General features: G+C 40.2%; 1 protein-coding gene across 28 annotated transcripts in view; it reads right to left on the minus strand.

The window, feature by feature from the left end:
* The window catches only part of RBFOX1 (RNA binding fox-1 homolog 1), a 667,961-nt gene that overhangs the window by 116,215 nt on the left and 533,029 nt on the right, over positions 1-18,717 (minus strand). For 26 of the 28 annotated variants that reach the window (XM_014309823.2, XM_031062663.1, XM_031062661.1 and 23 more), the window contains one exon: positions 11,577-11,819. In XM_014309823.2, the coding sequence (XP_014165298.1) occupies positions 11,577-11,819 (243 nt within the window). Of the gene's footprint in view, positions 1-11,576; positions 11,820-15,953; positions 16,085-18,717 lie in introns of those variants that run through there. The other 2 variants (XM_031062651.1, XM_031062664.1) reach the window with 2 other exon arrangements.

Genomic DNA, 18,717 nt, shown 5'->3' on the forward strand with positions numbered 1-18,717 from the left:
CTCCAGCTTGGGATAGTTTTGCCACCTGTCCCTGTCAGATTTTCTGTAAAGAAAAAAAGGAAGCTTATGTATGAGAAGAAGGAAATACAAATATTCAGAGGTGAAACTTGGCATCTGCTTCGCTAAATTTGGCAACATTGTAATTGTAAACTGTGTATGAAAGGAAATGGGGTGGAATATGTCCATGAGAAATCATATTTTTCAGCACAAACAATATTTCCATATCTCTAAAATCAAAAGAATAAGGACTCTAAGTAAAGAGGCAATAGAATTGCTACATTTTCAAGTAAATGCATAAGTTTAAAGCAAATTTCTCTGGATAAACCTACAAATTTTTCCTGTAAGTAAAAATCCAGAAGATTTCTTTTTTAGTATTTTCTAGCTTTAAGCTGAACACTTGCAAATATTTTAAACAAATTGACATTTTATAACCACATTTTTGGCAATAAATCTCTTTCAACAATATCAGCAATAATACCTTTGGTAACATGAACATATAAAAAAAATAAACCACACCCTCATGAAAAGCAAAATCAGTGTCCCAGCATTGTTATGACATGAAAAACAGTGAATTTACATACTTTGAGTTTTTTAGATCTCTCTTTTCTCACATATTATGTTGTCATAACCCATTTTTTTAACTTCAGCTTCCACTGGAGGAGCTTCATCTGCAAACACTAATTAGCACAGGCAGGCTCAGATCTTCCTGGCTAGCTGGGTGATCATGCCTGCAATATGTTGCAGCCTTGGTACACATCTTGTTTTCAAATCAAATATTTAGATACTACCCTGGAACAGCTGGAACTTATGTGAATCCTTATGAAATGAAATAGTTGACATCTTTTGACGCGCTTTTTATAACAGCAACAAAAAAACCCAGAGACACAGAAAAGACTTAATTGTAAGCACACTCTCCTAAAATCAGAAGGCAGTCTGCTGGTTTGCTTGGACTTAATTGTAAGCACACTCTCCTGATTGAATCAGAAGGCAGTCTGCTGGTTTGCTTTTTTTAAAATCTTTTATAAATCAGAGAATAAAGGAAAAGTATTTGAATTACAATCCAAAGCAAAAACAGCACAGCAAGAGAAACCCTCCATTGCTGCTTTGGAAGGATGAGGAGGCTGGGAGGCAGTAGCAGTTAGCCCAGAGTCTGCAGCCAGTCAGTTTATAAAGATTAAGATGTCCTCAATGGTAATCAACCTGCTCCATGGAGAGAGTTTCATGTATCTCCCCCACCTGGGGTGTTCTCAGACCTGGGGCAGGTGAGGAGCTGCCCCCCCAGGTGAGTTTTTACCCCTCCTTTGGAAGCATTTATGCAGAGCTGTTGCCAGGGCAGGGCAGGAGCACTGGCACACCCTGCTGCATTCACAGGTGGGCGTTAAATGGGCAGCTCAGTTTCTGTTCTGGGGTAAACTCATCATATTTCAGTGGCAGTGACAACTTCCCATGTAAGGAAAAGACCAGAGGCAGTGGCAGCTGCTGCTGTGGGTGAGATTTAAAGAGGTCTCTGCTGGAAAAGCAAATGCAAGAAGCGCCTTTAAGCAAGAATAGCAGAAGACCTAAGGGATCTCTCTTAAAAAGCTGTTGAGAAGTTTTCCTAAATCAAAAAAGGCAGCACAATATGCTGATGCTTCAACACAACTGTGTGGGATATCAGCTGAAAAAGCATCTAGAACCAGCAAGCTGCTGCAATTTAAATATAAAAATACCAGAGGAATCGTGTATGCTTTTCACATCCACTATATATTTCCTTCAGAGATTCAGATATTCTCTCCATGCCACATTAAAATCAGTGGTACCTCCTATAGGGGAGGAGGAAATGAAAGCAAGCTAGTAGACAATTTTGGAATGAGCAAAAACTGGGAAGAGACATAAAATGGAGACAAAGCCTACATATTGAAAAACAACATAAATTGAAAACAAAAGAAAAACTATAGAAAAGGAGTAGAGTAAGGAAAATAAGACAATGGAAATGCACACAAAGATTAAAGCAGGCAAGAAGGAAGCAAAAGAAGAGGATGGTTTTCTAATTTTTTTTTAAATTGGCAATTATTTTATATTTCTATATAAAACCCTCCCAACATATCAGGGAGGTCAGTCACAGTCTACCCACGACACTGCGTCACAGTTTTGTAAATAAATTGCCATACACATGTAGGATTAATTGAAGACAGAAAAAAATAGCTTACTCTCTTATCCCTTCTTTTGGAATTTCTAATAAATTAATAAATTATTGCTCATTGAATGTCTAGATCTGTGCAATTTAAAATAACCAACCAATTCTTTCTGCACGTGACAGAAAAACCAAATAGGGTGTGACGTGCATGGGTATTAGCTCAGTCTAATTCTTTTTCCAGCAAAGTCTGAAAAGAAGAGCTTCTAACCCTTCCCTAAATGCATATCTGGTGAAAAAAACCATTTTCCTCTGTCTGCTTCTGCTTGCAATGTCTATCCCAGCCTGTCAAGCCACTGGTAGAGCATGAAGCAGCTTCAGATGGATTCACCTGCTTGTGAGTAAAGCCAAGACAGAGGGATGTGCCTTGTTACTGTCTTTCTAATACTGATGGATAGCAAAGTGAAATGTTTGAATCAAGCCAATCTTTCACACTGACCCTAGAAAGGAACAAATTAAGCAGGGAGAAGTGGTAAGCAAGCCCACACATGAGTAACGTTTAATTAAAGTAATTCTGTGGGTGGCTGGGTGTGTGGGAAAGCTGCAGAGAGAGATGTGTGGGAGAGGAATGGAAACTTGAGAGTATAAACAGGATTAAAAAGAAGTATTTTCAGGGTTGGGGGGGTAAAAACCCACTAAGCCTTCCTTAGCTGAGACCCACGTGTAGTCATGCAGGAGAGTAAGTTTAGCTCTAGGCACAGACTGGCACATGAACAGAAATTCAGCCTCATGATTTAGGGGAGAAGAGAGGAACCCTCTCTGCATGATCTTCACAGCTTTTAGCTGCAAAATTGGTCAGTCCTTCAGCTACCTGTGCTACCCCACCACTCTGACGTCTCTAGTGCAGAGGCAGCTTCCTGCAAGCAAGGGTAAGGATTTTCTGGATAACCAAGAAGTTTCAAACATGTTCTCATTCCAAGCAATACACAATTTTACACTGCAGTTACAAAAAATTGGTGAATGGAGGAATCAACAACTTCTGATAAAGTTGCAAGCCATTAACAGTCAATTATGTCAATTACGAGGGAATGGAAAACATCATTGGTCTTAGCTAACCTAACACAGCCACTCATGCATGTAGTGAAAATGAGCTAATTTTCACCAAAAAAAATCCCCTCAAAAGGATCAATTTTAATTACCATGGTGTAACGTGGAGCAAAGATGCAGAAGGTCAAATATAAAAGAAGTTGAACTTGGCTATTTCATCACACCAAGGTCCCCTTTGAAATTTATGCTCAGTGTATTCAGCAAAATGTGCAAAAATGGTTTTTCTCTATGCATACAAACCCAAAGCATAGCCAAAGCATTTGCATGCCATGGATACTTAGGTTGCACAGAGAGAAGAAAAAGTCAATAATGTAACACGGAAAATAATTGGTATGGAGGAGTGAAGAGCCCAAGAGACAATACAAAGTACAAGAAAACTTAAAAAACCAATATTAGCCCGGATCTTTCAGGGACAAGCAGGAAGAAAATCCTAAATTGTTTAATTGGTCAATTAAACTTGACAGATTAGAAATTAATTGGTAATGCTTTCTAGAAGAAAGTTTTCAAGTTGCAGTATTATGACTATCTCAGGTGGATAATGTCATTGAAAGACTTCTGCAATGTTTTGTGCTTGAAATCTGCCTTAAAACTGTCTGGAATTACCTGCTGAAGTGAGCTAAAAACTGTTAGGGTGCCCTATGAAGAACGTTCAGAAGGGTAATCAATGACATTCAGCTAATTTATTTGAGCAAACATGACTAAAGATGACAGAGCATAATTGCTCTCTTTATCCTTGTTGGTGGTTTGTTTTTTTTTTCGTTTTGTGAAGGAGCTTCAGCTTTAACATTTCACCAAGTTCAAGCATGCAAAAATGAGGAAAGTAAAAAAATCACAATATCTATAGAACTCCACAAAAGCAGAACAATATTTTTTCTGTCTTCTATTTCAACATCATATTTCCAAACTTTTCTTGCCGTGAGAATCAAAAGGTGAAAGCAGCTGAGGCGATACCTGAATGGCAAAGATCAGGCGCTGAGATGTCAGAAGAGCCCCTGTGCAGTCAGCTGGCAGGCTAAGGCTGCTGTCCTCACACCACATACCCACTCACAGCATCACAAAACCCAAGTTCACTCAGCAACACAGGAAAAAGAGGGCGGTGATTTATCCTCTTCCCAGCCAAAACAACAAAATACAAACAGGCACTCCATAAACAGCATCACAGGAGCAGTGTCAGGTTCTGTGTATCCTGGAGGAGAATCTATTTTGGAGCTGGCAGTGCCAGCAGAGGGGCTGAGGTGAGCAGTGTGTTCCTGCTACTCCTCAGCACAAGCAAAGGAGCACAGGAGGGGCAGAGCTGGCACACAGGGCTCTCGGCAAGGAAGCCTCTTAGAGCAATAATGCCTATGATCTCAAGTCATTACTGCGCCTCACGGCCCCAGCACAGCATTATGTTCTCTATTTGGGATGTCAGTTTTGATCTCCTCACTGTGGAGCAGGAGCTGGACTGGGTTCCTTGCTTCTGCAGCTCTGAAGCACTCAGGGTCTCAAAATAAGCTCCTTGAAATATTTCCTTCAAGGAGCAGTTGGGACCAGATATAATAGGTAGTATAAATGAAATAGCACACCATGCTGGTAGAATAGCCTGCAGCAGCAGGGTATGATTTAGATGAATAAACACTGCTGTAAGAGTTGTCAAAGCATTAGCTATCAGCTATCTAGCATACTGGTGGCAAACATCTAGAGACAAAAATATGGCATTGAAATAGAATAAAAACTGGGTCATTGATACCAGTTGGCAAAAAAAAAGTGTCCATGGGGTAATGTTGAGACAGTGTTCACTGGGGTCCGAGGAAGAGGGAAGAGACGAGGATCTGACTCCATGGTTCAGAAGGCTGATTTATTATTTTGTGATATATATTATATTAAAACTATATTAAAAGAATAGAAGAAAGGATTTCATCAGAAGGCTGGCTAAGAATAGAAAAGAAGGCATTAATAACAAAGGCTTGTGGCTTGGATTCTCCATCTGAGCCAGCTGACTGTGATTGGCCATTAATTAGAAACAAGCACATGAGACCAATCACAGATGCACCTGTTGCATTCCACAGCAGCAGATAATCATTGTTTACATTTTGTTCCTGAGGCCTCTCAGCTTCTCAGGAGGAAAAATCCTAAGGAAAGGATTTTTCATAAAAGACATCTGTGACAGAATGTGGCTTGCAAGACGGCCACTTGGTGGTGAAGACTCCAGTTCCTTTGCAGGGGGAGCACAATGCCATCCTTTAGAGAAGGAATTGGTGTGGTTTTCTGCCCTGGAACTGCCAATTAAGAGAGAGGAAGTGAGCCACTCCTTCCCAAGCCACAGGAGACAGCTCCAGGTACCCTATGGAAACCTCTCAGGGAGGGGCAGAACACTGAGAGGCAGGGCTGAGCTCAGCAGCACCGAGAAGGTCCCAACCTTGGCAGCTTGGACTCCAGGCAAGCTCAGCTCAGGGCTCCCATGAGCCAGCACAGCACAGAGAACTCGGGTTTGAACATTTCTGCGAGAGCAGCTGAGGCACACCTGGACACCAAGGGGGATACAGAGCACTGTTTAATGTGGAATAGAACTGCATGAAGCAGCTAATGCAGCCCTCACCCCCAGGAGATGGAGAGGTCATGTATGGAATAGTAGGAGAGAAAGAGAAGATGAACCAAGGCAGGGAAAAAAACCAAAAAACAAACAAACAAGAACCAAAACAAAAAAACCAAAACAAAAAACCCACCCCCCAAAAAACCCCAAACAAACAAACAAAAAACCAACCAAACAAACAAAAAAACAAACCCAAGAACAAACACACAAAAAACCAAAACAAAAAACCCCACAAAACCGGGCTAGGGAACCGCTTACACTAATAACTTCCATAAAGGACAAAGCAGGAAAAAGAGCTAGTAAAAACCAGAAACATGCTGCAGAAAACTGTAGTAATAATCTACTCACCTGCAGGTTTAGACAACACACTTAAGCACTTTAAATGCTTCCTACTCCCAGCTTTCTCACCAAATTAATAAGTACAACACAGTAATTGGTACGCTAAATCCCCTAAAATATCAGCAAAGGTTGTACATATCTCACTTCTCCAAAACAACAAAGTTCAACATGGCAAATAATTTTGCCGTCCACAGCATCATTAAGCCTTAGCCAATCCTCAAATGAAGAGATGGACTCTGCAACATGACTAAAAAAGGCACAAACCTGGACAAATTAATGCCAAGAAAACATCAAATTTGCAGGCCATTACATCCCAAAGAACATAAAAAACATCTCAAGGTAAACAGGGCAGATGGAAAAACAGACATAATATCCTATAAATCAATTATTTCCATACAGAAATACCAGTTCAGAGGAATTTTGGTAGTAACCAAGCTAAAATTTAGTTCTAACAGTGAAGTTAGAGGGAAAATTCCTTATCTCCCCAGGCCAGAGACAACCCACACCTCAGCAGTGCATACCTTCTACAGGGCTGGAACAGCCCTGCATCCCCTAGTGCCATGCTGGCTGCTGATCCTCAACGCTTCAGACATGGATGGATCACTCCTGCAAGTAAACTGCCTTTTCCCTCAAGATGTCCCATCCAAACACACAACTTCCCACACAACCTTTCAGCCTTCGAAGCTTGGTGAAGGCTCAGCCCAAAACAGAAGGACTGCACAATGATCTCAGGTTTTATAGAAAAGTAGAATTAAGTTTAAAGCAGCACATTTTTTATATACACACATAAGCCACAGAGCATTACTGCAACCTCAGCTCTTACCACACCATGATAGTCACTTCCATTATTAGTGTAACACACTTAGAACAAGAAAGAAACTACTAGAGAAACATTTACTTTACTATTACTTGCTCTCTTAGACATGTCCATCTAATGACGTTTTTATTTACAGACACATCTCCTGCTGTCGTCAACAGAAGTTGTGCAGGAAAGCCACAGGCAAAAACTGAACAAGTTTTTCTCAGAATTATTTATGTACAATACAATTGCATCTGTATATGTACACAGGTAAAAGCTGATTTCATAAAATGATTGTCTTACTTAAAAATACTTTAATACATATAACTATTTAATGTAGCACTCCAAACCACTCTACAAAATCGTCAGACATCTCACTTTCAGCATAACTTTGTGACATACTTTTCATAGATCCAACCTTCTAGGAAGAAGCCATTTACTATTTCTGTTAATGCCTTAAAACATGCTTGATGCTATGCAACTCCAAAAGTCTACCAGCACTTAAATAACCCACTGCTCATTGATTACTGATTTTGCACTCAGATGCACTTCCTCCTTACTCAAAGTTAACAAACATATGGATCCAAAACGATGAAACAGAGATGCTAAGAGAAGACTCAAAGTAACTTTTGACAGTATTTTATTACCTACCAATAATTTCATATTATTTCAGCTAAATCACCCTGTCTTTAATCATTTACTACCCTTTCACTCTGTCCCTCTTCTCCTGTTTCTCAGCACCACAGTGAGAGTTAGCAATCCCTGCTCATGCAATCTGAGCACCTCTTGTTCCAGCAGTTACCCTGACAGAATACTGTGTTACTCTATTTTATCTAAACAGACTAAAACTGGTCACTGGGAAAGACACTTTCTACAAGTACAAGAGTGTGTCCAAGAGTACGTGAAGTACTTCTGAACATGAATTGCAAGAGCACTCTGCACAAAATTGCAAACCTGCAATAAAACTCATAATTGGAATTTTGTTCAGTTTGTGGAAAATGGAGATCCTGGCAGTGGCTCCAGCTGGGCCAGGATCACACCTTGGGCTGCAGATGAGGATTCAAGAGGAGTTGCATAGAATGAATTTATTTTTATTTTTCTCTTTACTGAGTGTTGTCATCCTATTGCAGGGGTTCCATTCTGTTGTCTCATTATCACAAAAGTTCCATACCTTCTTGGTGTTTCTCACAGGCACCTCCTCAGAGCACTGACTCTCTCCTCTTCCCAAAGCAGCCGACTGACTCCAGTTCCCTTCTCACCCAGCCACCCCACTCTCTTATAGCACTCTTCTTCTCATTGCTCACAACTGTGGCCTGTTTAAATCAGGCCTGTTCCTAATCTTTGATAATTGACCCAGCTGCAACTCCTTAGGGGTAAGATTACTTTCTACACTATCTTTAGTTTCTTGTATTCTATCCCCCTACAACTGGGGTTTAGGCGGCACTAGACCCAGTGTGAGCTCCAGCTTCAGTGCATGATTCTTTCAGACAAGAAGAAAGAACCTGGGACACTCAGAAACAGCCTGGGATGTATCTCACCTCAGCATGGATTATTGGTCCTTCATGGAAGAGATCATTAAGTCACTTCTGGTAGTAATTCTACAGTTTAGACAATTGCCCTACAGTTTTTTAGATTTACATTGCAAAATTTTAAGATTTATTTTTAATGCTATATCCAGCTTCAAATATACCTAAATCTGTGAGTGAGAAAATTCAGAAGCTGGTCTTGCCTCCAACAGCTTGTCCTTAATCACAACAGCATTCTTTTGTGAATGATTGGCCAGTTCATTATTGTTCTTTCAAATGCATGTCATAAACAGCTTACTGAAAGGAAACTAAATAAAACCATTGGGACCTACCAAACAAATGCCACTATGTCCCCACACCAATTCCACCTAAAACTCCTCAACTGGAAATCAACTATTCTCAAAGCTAGCAGAAATTAGAAAAAAACATATTTTTTCTCCTTTGACAATAAAGACCACATGTAGGTACAATGTTGACACAGTGCTGTTGAAGCTCTCTTTCATAATAAAAACTTATATTATTAAACCTACAGAGTAAACAGCTGGACCCTCATAATATTACAAAGTCCATGTTAAATCTGCCTGGGATCCATCTACATATATCTATTTATAAAGTCTCCACAGTTTGCCAAGAGCAATGGCTAATGACAGCCAGCATAACAGATTTTAAACTTAGGCACCTGTAATTAAACTGTGCAAGCAATATTTGTCTGTACATTTGTAAACCTGACTGGTGCACAATGTGTTAAATGTCAGTGCAGATCCATAGATGAGCACACTTAGAAACTTGCCTTTTCATTGCACTGCTCTTGAGGGAGAGCATCCACAGCTTTCAATATAACATTACAATTTGGAAAAAAAAATATCTTGTTAAAAACCAAACCATACTAAAACTTTCTCAAGCAGACTCTAAAGTTAAAAGGAAAGAAATCGAATTCTTTATAAACAGCATGAGAGCTACTTCAAAATGTTCCGTCCATTCCTCTATAAGAAAGGAAACCAGAATGCAAGGAAAGGATCCACAATAAAGAGAGCAAATAACTATACCATATTCCCTGAATATAACAGGCTAGTGGAATTGAAGTGTTATCCTGCAGAGAATGGAAATTCACTCCAAGGGGAAACAGAAGGGAAAAGGTGTCTGACAGGTAAAATACAAGTTGGATACTAGGAAGGCAAAAAGCAAGTGAGAGCAGATAGCAAAGGACACAAAACCAAATAACAATAAAGCCTATTTGCATATCAGAAGCAGGGAATCATTGGATTTGCTAGAGCTGGGATTGAATAGAGCACTTGAAGAAGATAAGGGCATTGCAGACAATCCAAACTATGTCTTTTCACCAGCCTTTGCTATGGAAAATGTTGGGAAAACACATCCCTGACTTCTCTGATAAAGTGAGTGACATTTCTTCAAACTGAAAAATCAAAACGGGGTGAGGAAACACAATCAATTGAAAGCAATAAATGATGAGGGATGAGCTCCTGTCCCACTCCCATCGACGGGTCTTTTACCATTGATTTTAGCACTGTCAGGATTTCACTTCAGGACTGAACAGAAACAGTTTCAAAACATGAAAAGGCTGAGCTGGCCATCACAGGGGATTGTTCAAGTTGCAGCAGTGGTCACAAAAACCAAGCAAAATCAGAGAACAGAAAAGAACAAAAAAGGTACAGTAGGAAATTCCATCTTTTTAGTCAATATCCAATCTCTTCTGGAGTATATATTCAGCTTAGGATTCCTGCTCTAAACCAATGACAGTGGTATTTGACAAAAGTTAGACAACAATCAAAAATGATTATGGAAGCAAGTTTTAAAAGCTGGAAAGAACCAGGAATTTAACTTAGCAAAGAGATGGATAAGAGGAAACACAGTAGAGCTGCAAAGAATGCTATGAGATACCAGCAAATAGGATGCTCTTCAATTTACACTTTCTCTCAGTACTGGAGAAAAGAGAAACTCAGGGCAATAAAAAGTTACCAAGTTAAAAATACATAAAAAAACCCCAAAACAACCCATTTTACTGCATAAACCACAAAAATATGTAATTAATTCACAAGGATTTCTCTGTTATAATAGCAAGGAATATTCTTTGGTGCCTTTGCTATTGCTTTTCTTTCTTGCACAACCCACACAAAGAAATTAGTGGCATGGCAATAAACATAAATCTGCAGAGCTCATTTAAGAGAATGTGCTTTCCTCTTCTTCTTGCCCTAATGCATGAAACCTTTTAGGCTGGATGTGAGCCAGGAAGGAAGGGGAGGTAAGCTGAGGCAAGGATGAGGACAGCCAAGCCAGGAGGTGTTTCCAGCACTGCCTGTTCTGTGCCCCATCCTGCACATGTAACACCAGGGGCTGGTTGATGGCTCAGAAACCTGCCAGCTCCTGGCACTGGATATATTGGGTCCCACTCTAGAATTAAGACAGAAACACTAAACTATCAGTGTGTGAAATTTGTGACTTAAATTACAAGGTAGAGCCATCCAAGGAGCCTCTTGCATAATTCATGACACTTCAGAACTTCACATATAAATCAAATAGACGGAAAGTCTATCATTTCTGCTCTGTTTAGCACAGATCCACACACAACTTGGGTAATGGCTGCACAAACAAGCTCTCTAGAAAATACAATATTGCAGACATGCTCTTCACAATACTAATTCACACAGTAAATTTTGTACAGGATCATTCAAGTAATACTTTTATTAAAACTGTTTGTATTGAAAACACAGAGGTCATAAAAATAATCAAATTAGTCTGGTTAGGGTTTTTTAGTTGCTTTCTTTGGCCCTGCAAATGAATGCCTACAAACACTCATGTGCAATGTTTTTCCATATTGGACTTAATTAAAATTTATGCTGTGATTCATGGGCTGGCTATTAATCATTTTGTCTAACACCATTGAAAATGAAACTCCAGGTTCTACAAAGCTCCAACACTTACTAAGAAGCTCCAAAACCAGTGAAAACACATTCTCCAGGTTCAACAGCAAACCCTGACAGACTTTCAACCTTAACACGATGCCTAAGCCGGACGCAAATGAAGCGTGCCAAGGAAAAAGAACGTTATTGATAAACACACACAAAACACAGAGTTTTAGAAAGAGCAGTAACCTTGACTTACTGTGGCTGTGCCGGAGACAGTTTGTGCATTTGTGTCAGCTGCACTCTGTTCAGAGTGTGTCTGGGCAGGAGGGTACATGTTTAACGTGTGCTCTGGAACAGTGCTTTGGCCTGTGTAGTCTGGAGCTGGATGCGGATGTGGGGCTGTGTATTCTGCAGGGATACCGTTCTGAGGTGGAGCAAACTGGGCTGAGGCATAAGGCTGTGCCATTGTGTCAGGAGGTGCTGTAGCTTCCTGATTACCCTGTGGAAATCAAAGGGAAAAAATAATAATAATAATAAAAAAAGGAAGAAACGTGGTGTGAGATAAAATAAGCGAAGGTCCTGCACCCATAACGCAGAGAGCATCCTGGCCTCAAAAGGGCACAGTGGCTGCTTCTTGAGGAGGATATTTCTTATCTGCATTAAATGCATTCTGCTAACCCTATTAAATATTATTATAATTAGACAAACAAATCTACTGCTCGCTGGATAATTGTAGACTGGTCTTTAGGCAGGAAAGGTCAGTGAAATCTGCCTGCGCTAATGATGCCTCAACTCAGACAAGGACGAGGGACAAAGCCAGTCCATTCCAAAGGTTCCTGAGCACAACTGCCAGCACAGAGCTGGGGTAAGCTCAGCCCCCAGCTGTGATCCCTCTGACTGACCATTTACAGAACACAATATAGGTTGTGCACAATTTGGATGCATACTGTTAACAAACACTAAAAACACTTATGTGCAATAATACCCTGAGATATTCAGAATACTTTGAGATACCTTTCACTGAGCCATGCCACAAATGCAAAATAGTAATGAGATCCAGTCAAAATATTAAGTATTTGAATCTACAAGTGCATCAGTTCAAAACCTTAAATAACATTAAATAATAATTCTATGTCAAGAGAAATAGATTTAAGAACTTTAAAGGTTTTACATTTGAAGACAGCAGTATCTAATTTCCATATCACAATTAGCCTATAGCATTCATAACACTAGCCTCATGCCTTTATAGAGAGATCCATATTTCCATTTGATATAATAAAGAATAGCCAAGCCTGTTAATTCATCAATTATAAAACTTCTGACTAAATGTTTTCCCCACACAAAAAAAGCAATAATTCTAGAACAGGAAATGTACACTACAATCTTTCTGAACCTATATAAAAAATGTCCAGAATGAGATTTTGCCTGAGACAGAGGCCATTAGTGCAGGGACTACCCCAATCTCAGATAAACTAATTTAAAATAAAATTATCCCACTAATAAGCAAGAAAAATTAAAACCCACAGTCAAAATTTAATTACTAATTTCCAACTACTCCATCATTCTCCCACCAATGCATGTACAAGCACCTGCCCAAGACTATTGCAGGGATTTTATTCCTACTCATCACTCCTTGATTTCCCAATTGAAAATAGGGTGGATGAATAAAAGACATTCTTCTGCACTTTGTACTTAAGGGCATTTACAGCCAATTTCAGCTAATTCAGACATCAGCTCTCTGACCTGAACTCATCCTAAACTCAAGAGCTTTTTAGAATTCACACAGGAGTTAAGTCTTGGTACTTGACAGGTTAAAAGAGAAAACCGAATTTTCCTTTGTAAGAGGCACTCTGTGTGTCTGAAAAAATTAGAACTATATTAGCAATCAAACCCTCTCTAATTTTAATCCCATCTTTGCTGATGGTTTAATGTATGGCATTGAGCAAGTGGTTTCCATTGTTCCATTTATCCATCTTTAGGAAATCAGTGTCATTTACTGACTTCATAGGGTTAAGTCACTAAGATTTGTTTGTATATCTCCAATTTAGCAAGGTTAATGCTGTACTGAAACTGGCCCTGTTGAATTTCTGTGGAGGTTAAAACCCCTTGTAAATGTGTAGTTTTACCCTCTAATATTAAAATAGTCAAGCTCCTTTCTTATTTCTTTTACCTAATATTTTCACTATTAAAAAAAAAAAATTTAAATCCAGATGAAGCAAAACCCAGGAATGACTGGATTACACCAGAGACATTCATTAAATGTTAAAGAAGTACTTTTAAAACTTGTGTGGGAGGCAGCCAACCTTAAATTTTTTAATCAGCTGTTTCAGGAGGGACTTGAGCAAGGGGTAAGAAGGAACAAAAGCAAACCCAGATTCTGCCTCTATAAGCATTTTCACTGTGCTGGTTTTGAAGCACAGGAGCTGGTTAGTGCTGGTCCTTAAGCTATTCCTTCCTGTCAGATGCTGAACACGACACCAGAGCCAGCAGCTGTTAAAAAAGAGCAGCAATGGCATCAGAGGGACCAAGGGGTGATGTCCAGGTGCTTTCATCTAAAGGGTTTTGTGCCACCTCCAGCCCTAAACCAGATGTTGCCGAGACCCCCACTGTTTCTCATTAACCTTGACAGCAGTTCCATGAGGACCCTAATTAATATTCAAAGCATCCACACCTAGTGCTAATTACAGCTCATATTTAATTAAGAGGGTTGAACTTTTCCATTATTTTTACCGGCAACTCCAAACTTTTTAGATTTATCACAAAATGGCAAATTGTGCAGGCAATTTCAGAACCTCCACAATGCTGAGACTTCTACCTCTTTCATTAGACTTGTTCAGCTGAGGTCTGGCTCATTTATTAATAAATAAGACCCCATTAATAAGTAAACAACAAAGGGTCAGGGATTTTTTTTTTACTAACTTGTACATATTCAGAGATTTACAGCCTTGCCATTGAAGAAACCAACCCCACTATGCTTACAGCAGAAAACTGACCAACAAGATTATTAGTGCAGGCTCTGCAGGTTCATTTAGTTGTTGGAAGACAGGGGACTTGAAAGAAATTCAACTTGCACATGCTACTGCAGGCCCTAAGTTTAAAATGATAGTGACAATAAATCTGAAATGTTCAGCCCTTAAAATAAGTGACTACTGAAGCCTTTCCTAACTTTTAAAATTAGAGTGAATTTATTATTCATAATTAATTCAACAGACAAGGTATTACAATGTAATATAAAACATGTGTGCTTAAACAAGTTCTTTACTATTTACTTGGCTAATAATAGCCAAAGCCAATTGTTCAAAATACTAATTCCTGTCAAGAACAATGAAGTGTCAGCTATCACACATTTGTGCCTACATGTGGTTGATGGAAACCCCAGACTACACATGAGATACACTTGAATAGATTTTTAAGGAGCCAAAAATTCTTTAAGCAGAATCGCCTAAAATGTTCCTTTATCATGCTCTTTAAAATACAGTGAACTGAAATGAATAAAAGAAATAATAATTTCTAATGCATTAAGTTGAAAATATTAAATAACTCTAAAAGCAAGAGAAACTATTGACCCTAAATTAGCCTATGAACTCAGGTATTAGGGTAATTTCAAAGCTGTGTAGGACAGTACACAGGCATGGCTTAACCCCACCCAGGCAGGAGAGACTGAACAGAAGTTTCCCTTTAGACTCAGTTCCAAGTATCTTTAAGATTAAATGACCCCTTAATGCTCACTTTGTGCATGGTTTTTTTAAAAAAGTGGTTGTTGGCAAGAGCAAGGAGAACAAAGGATGGCAGACAGTCAGGCTCTGCTAAATGTTCTGGCCCTAGTCTTAATGAAAACCACATTTCAACTGAAAAATATGCTTTACGTGGCAGTGTATAAAATCAAATTTATTGCTTTCTGGTTAAACGTTGAACTCTAAAGAACCAAAAATAAAGGATTCTGACAATGTAGGTAAGTGAAGGTTCTCCTATTTCATCCATATTATCCCATTTGAAGAAAAGCTTAGAATTTAAACTGCTCCTACTATCTCAGATGACTTTTCAGCATCTCCTCCTCTGAAAAGATTTCGTAATTAAGAAACGTATAAAAAGTGTCAAAACATAACAAGGCAAGCATGTTATGTTTGTACACAAAGAAGAGAGCACAGAAAACATTTCTTAGGCAGTGTTTCTTTTTCTTAAAAGCACATTTGCAGCATAAAAATGTATTCAATGAAAACCTTTCTGCTTGCCTGCGTTTTGAAGTCGAACTCACAGTTTATTGTTTGTTTTGCTCTATTTTCCGTTTGGTGCATTTTGTTTCTTTGGCAAGAGATATTTCACATTTAGAGAAAGCCTCCTGTACTGTAGTTAAATGAGCCAAACTGCATCGTATCCTTAGGGGACAGAAACAAAGGAGAAAAAATGCAACATTTCTCTGCAAACCTGCTGGTTCTAAGGGCTCTGTTACATCTACCAAAAACATGATTCCCCATAGCTTGCCCTCCTTCAGATTTAAGCATCAAAACACGGCTTAGAAGCCTTGCATGCAGTGGTGCAGCTGCCTAAAAGAACAGCCCTGGCTTGACTAAAAACCAAGAGTTTCAAGTGAAAATAAAAGTGAAAATAAAAGTGAAAATAACAGTGCAAATACCTGCTGTACCATGGTGCTGCCTCTATTCTCCGTAAACTTAGCAGCTGCTCTGCTCCCAGGCCATGCTGCATCTGCCCAAGAGGAGCATCAGTGCTGGCTGGGGGCGTGTGAGCAGTGCAGGGGTGAGGGAGCTGGGGGTGCTCAGGGAGGGGGAGCCCATGCAGGGCTCTCGGCCCTCCCTCCCCACATCCCAGTGCTCCCAAACCCTGACCCAGATGGGGCTCTCTGCCCTTCTCTCCACATCCCAGTGCTCCCAAACCCTGACCCAGATGGGGCTCTCTGCCCTCCCTCCCCACATCCCAGTGCTCCCAAACCCTGACCCAGATGGGGCTCTCTCTCCTCTCTCCCCACATCCCAGTGCTCCCAAACCCTGACCCAGATGGGGCTCTCTGCCCTTCTCCCCACATCCCAGTGCTCCCAAACCCTGATCCAGATGGGGCTCTCTCTCCTCTCTCCCCACATCCCAGTGCTCCCAAACCCTGATCCAGATGGGGCTCTCTGCCCTCCCTCCCCACATCCCAGTGCTCCCAAACCCTGATCCAGATGGGGCTCTCTCTCCTCTCTCCCCACATCCCAGTGCTCCCAAACCCTGACCCAGATGGGGCTCTCTGCCCTTCTCCCCACATCCCAGTGCTCCCAAACCCTGATCCAGACGGGGCTCCTGCAGCGGGGGCCGCGCCCCATCTATCACAGCAGGCCACTCCTCTGGCTCCTGCTACTGCTGGTGGAGTGCACCACTGAGCAGATGATTGCACAGAGAAGGAGGAAAAAACCACAGCTTGTCTGCATTAATAGCTGTTTAAAAAACATTGGAAGTGCTACTGTGGAAGTTGCCGGAAGCTGGAGGTTTTTGTTTTAAAATTAACACGGCTGTATTCAGAGACCCAAAACACCCTGAACTTCCAGGGCTCTGGATTTGTGATGGCTCCAATGCCCCGTTACACATGTGCATTTCCATGGGATTAATTCCTCCTCCATGTGGCAGAGTTAATACCAATAAGGTTCTGATTTTAAAATTGCTAAACGCCACAAGCAAACCCTCGATACTGAACTAGCCTGGTTTAGATTAAATCTACTTTATCCTTCCATTAAAATGAAATATTGTTTCCTTTTTTGTTTCATTTCGTGACATCCCTCTCACTTAGCAGGGGAAATATTTCAGAAGTGCTACCAAGGTTTAGTTCTGTGAGGCACTTTCATCAACCTAATGCTTCACTGTTAAAGGAACTTTCCTAGATGCTCCAGAGATAGCTTCAAAATTATTGAACTTCTATCTAAAGAAATAAAGAAAAAATAAAAAAAAACCAAAAGAACAAAAAAACAAAAACAAAAAAAACATTCAGCCCCAAAGAACACACATTTATTGCCACTCTGCTGCAGACTGCCTACAGACATCAGGGTTCAGAAGCAGGGCAGACACGTAACACTGGAATTATTCTAACAAACCTTCCAATTCAAAGGGGTGGGCAGAGCAACAAACAGTCATCAATTCATCATTAAACTTATATTCCAACTGAAATATATTGGAATTCTTTAAAGTGGCAGTGTAATTCTTCCAGGTTTGTTGCTGGCACTGCCCAATTAATGATAATAAAAGCAGCCACTTCAGATTTTTCAGAAGGAATCAGACATCCAACCACACCGAACTGATAATCACAACTGACTGACTCTGAGAGCTTTCTCTGTTGTAGCTTAATTATCTGACCAGGCCACTTGACTCGCATCATTTGCTTCTGCAATCACACAAAATGAGTGCCCAAGCCACCTCTCTTTTTTGGAAGGTTCAGGGCAAAGCCAAAATCAGCTTTCAAAAGTAAGAACGATAATGCAGAATAACTTTTTTCAGAGAGCATAGGGGGAAAAGATAACAATAAGTAAGCAAAAGAGAATTTCTTTGCTACCTTAGCAGCAAAGTACCATTTTGTTTCTCCCATTGCAGAGGAACATTTACTTTTGGTCTCCTTTACACATAAAATACTGTATTCCAATAAAAGGCTGTGCTCTTGCTACTGCTGCGTGTGTGTTTGATAGTGCCATGTTCACTCTGTGTTAGTGCCTGAGGTATGGAAAAGAATTCCAGCAACTGAAACCTCCTGACAGCCTGCAAAGGACACTTACTTATATTTCCCTGAAAGCAGCAAACCACTTGCCAAAACTTAGCCTGAATTCACATAATGCTATGGACACACCACTACACATGGAGAAATCCTTCCCTCTAACACCTTCCCAACACCTTCACTCCTTCCAGGTGCTGAAGCTTTCCACTGCCTTTCTGATGCTGTCCTTTATTGCCAGAGCTTTCCTTATCCTACATGGCAAATCTTTATCCTGCTATTTCCAGTGGCCCAAGTGCACATGACTCTGCCACACTAATTTGTTTTGCTTCCACATTAACATCTAAATCTTTCTCTTAAAGTTTTCTGCCTCTCCCTCACTTTCTCCAACTCTGACTCTTTAAGGTCTTCCCAACTGCAGCTCTACCTTGCATTCCACCAACCAATATTTCCCTTGGAAACAATTTTTACATCACATTTGAAAAACAAGTCTCCAAAATGGCTTTAAGAGCCAGACAGCAAGACACTCTGAAGAAATCTGGTATCTCTACAACGAGAATTGATTCTCACAACTTCCTAAAAGAAGTCTTAAGATAAGACTTAAGATAAAAGGATCTTGTCATTATCCAGAAGTCAGTAGAGGGAACTCCACCTCATTTGTGTTATGCCTTTACTAGAGCATACTGAGGATGATGCAGCATCCTTGTACC

The sequence above is a fragment of the Geospiza fortis genome, unplaced genomic scaffold (assembly GCF_000277835.1).
Source record: "Geospiza fortis unplaced genomic scaffold, GeoFor_1.0 scaffold146, whole genome shotgun sequence".
NCBI classification, from domain to species: domain Eukaryota; kingdom Metazoa; phylum Chordata; class Aves; order Passeriformes; family Thraupidae; genus Geospiza; species Geospiza fortis.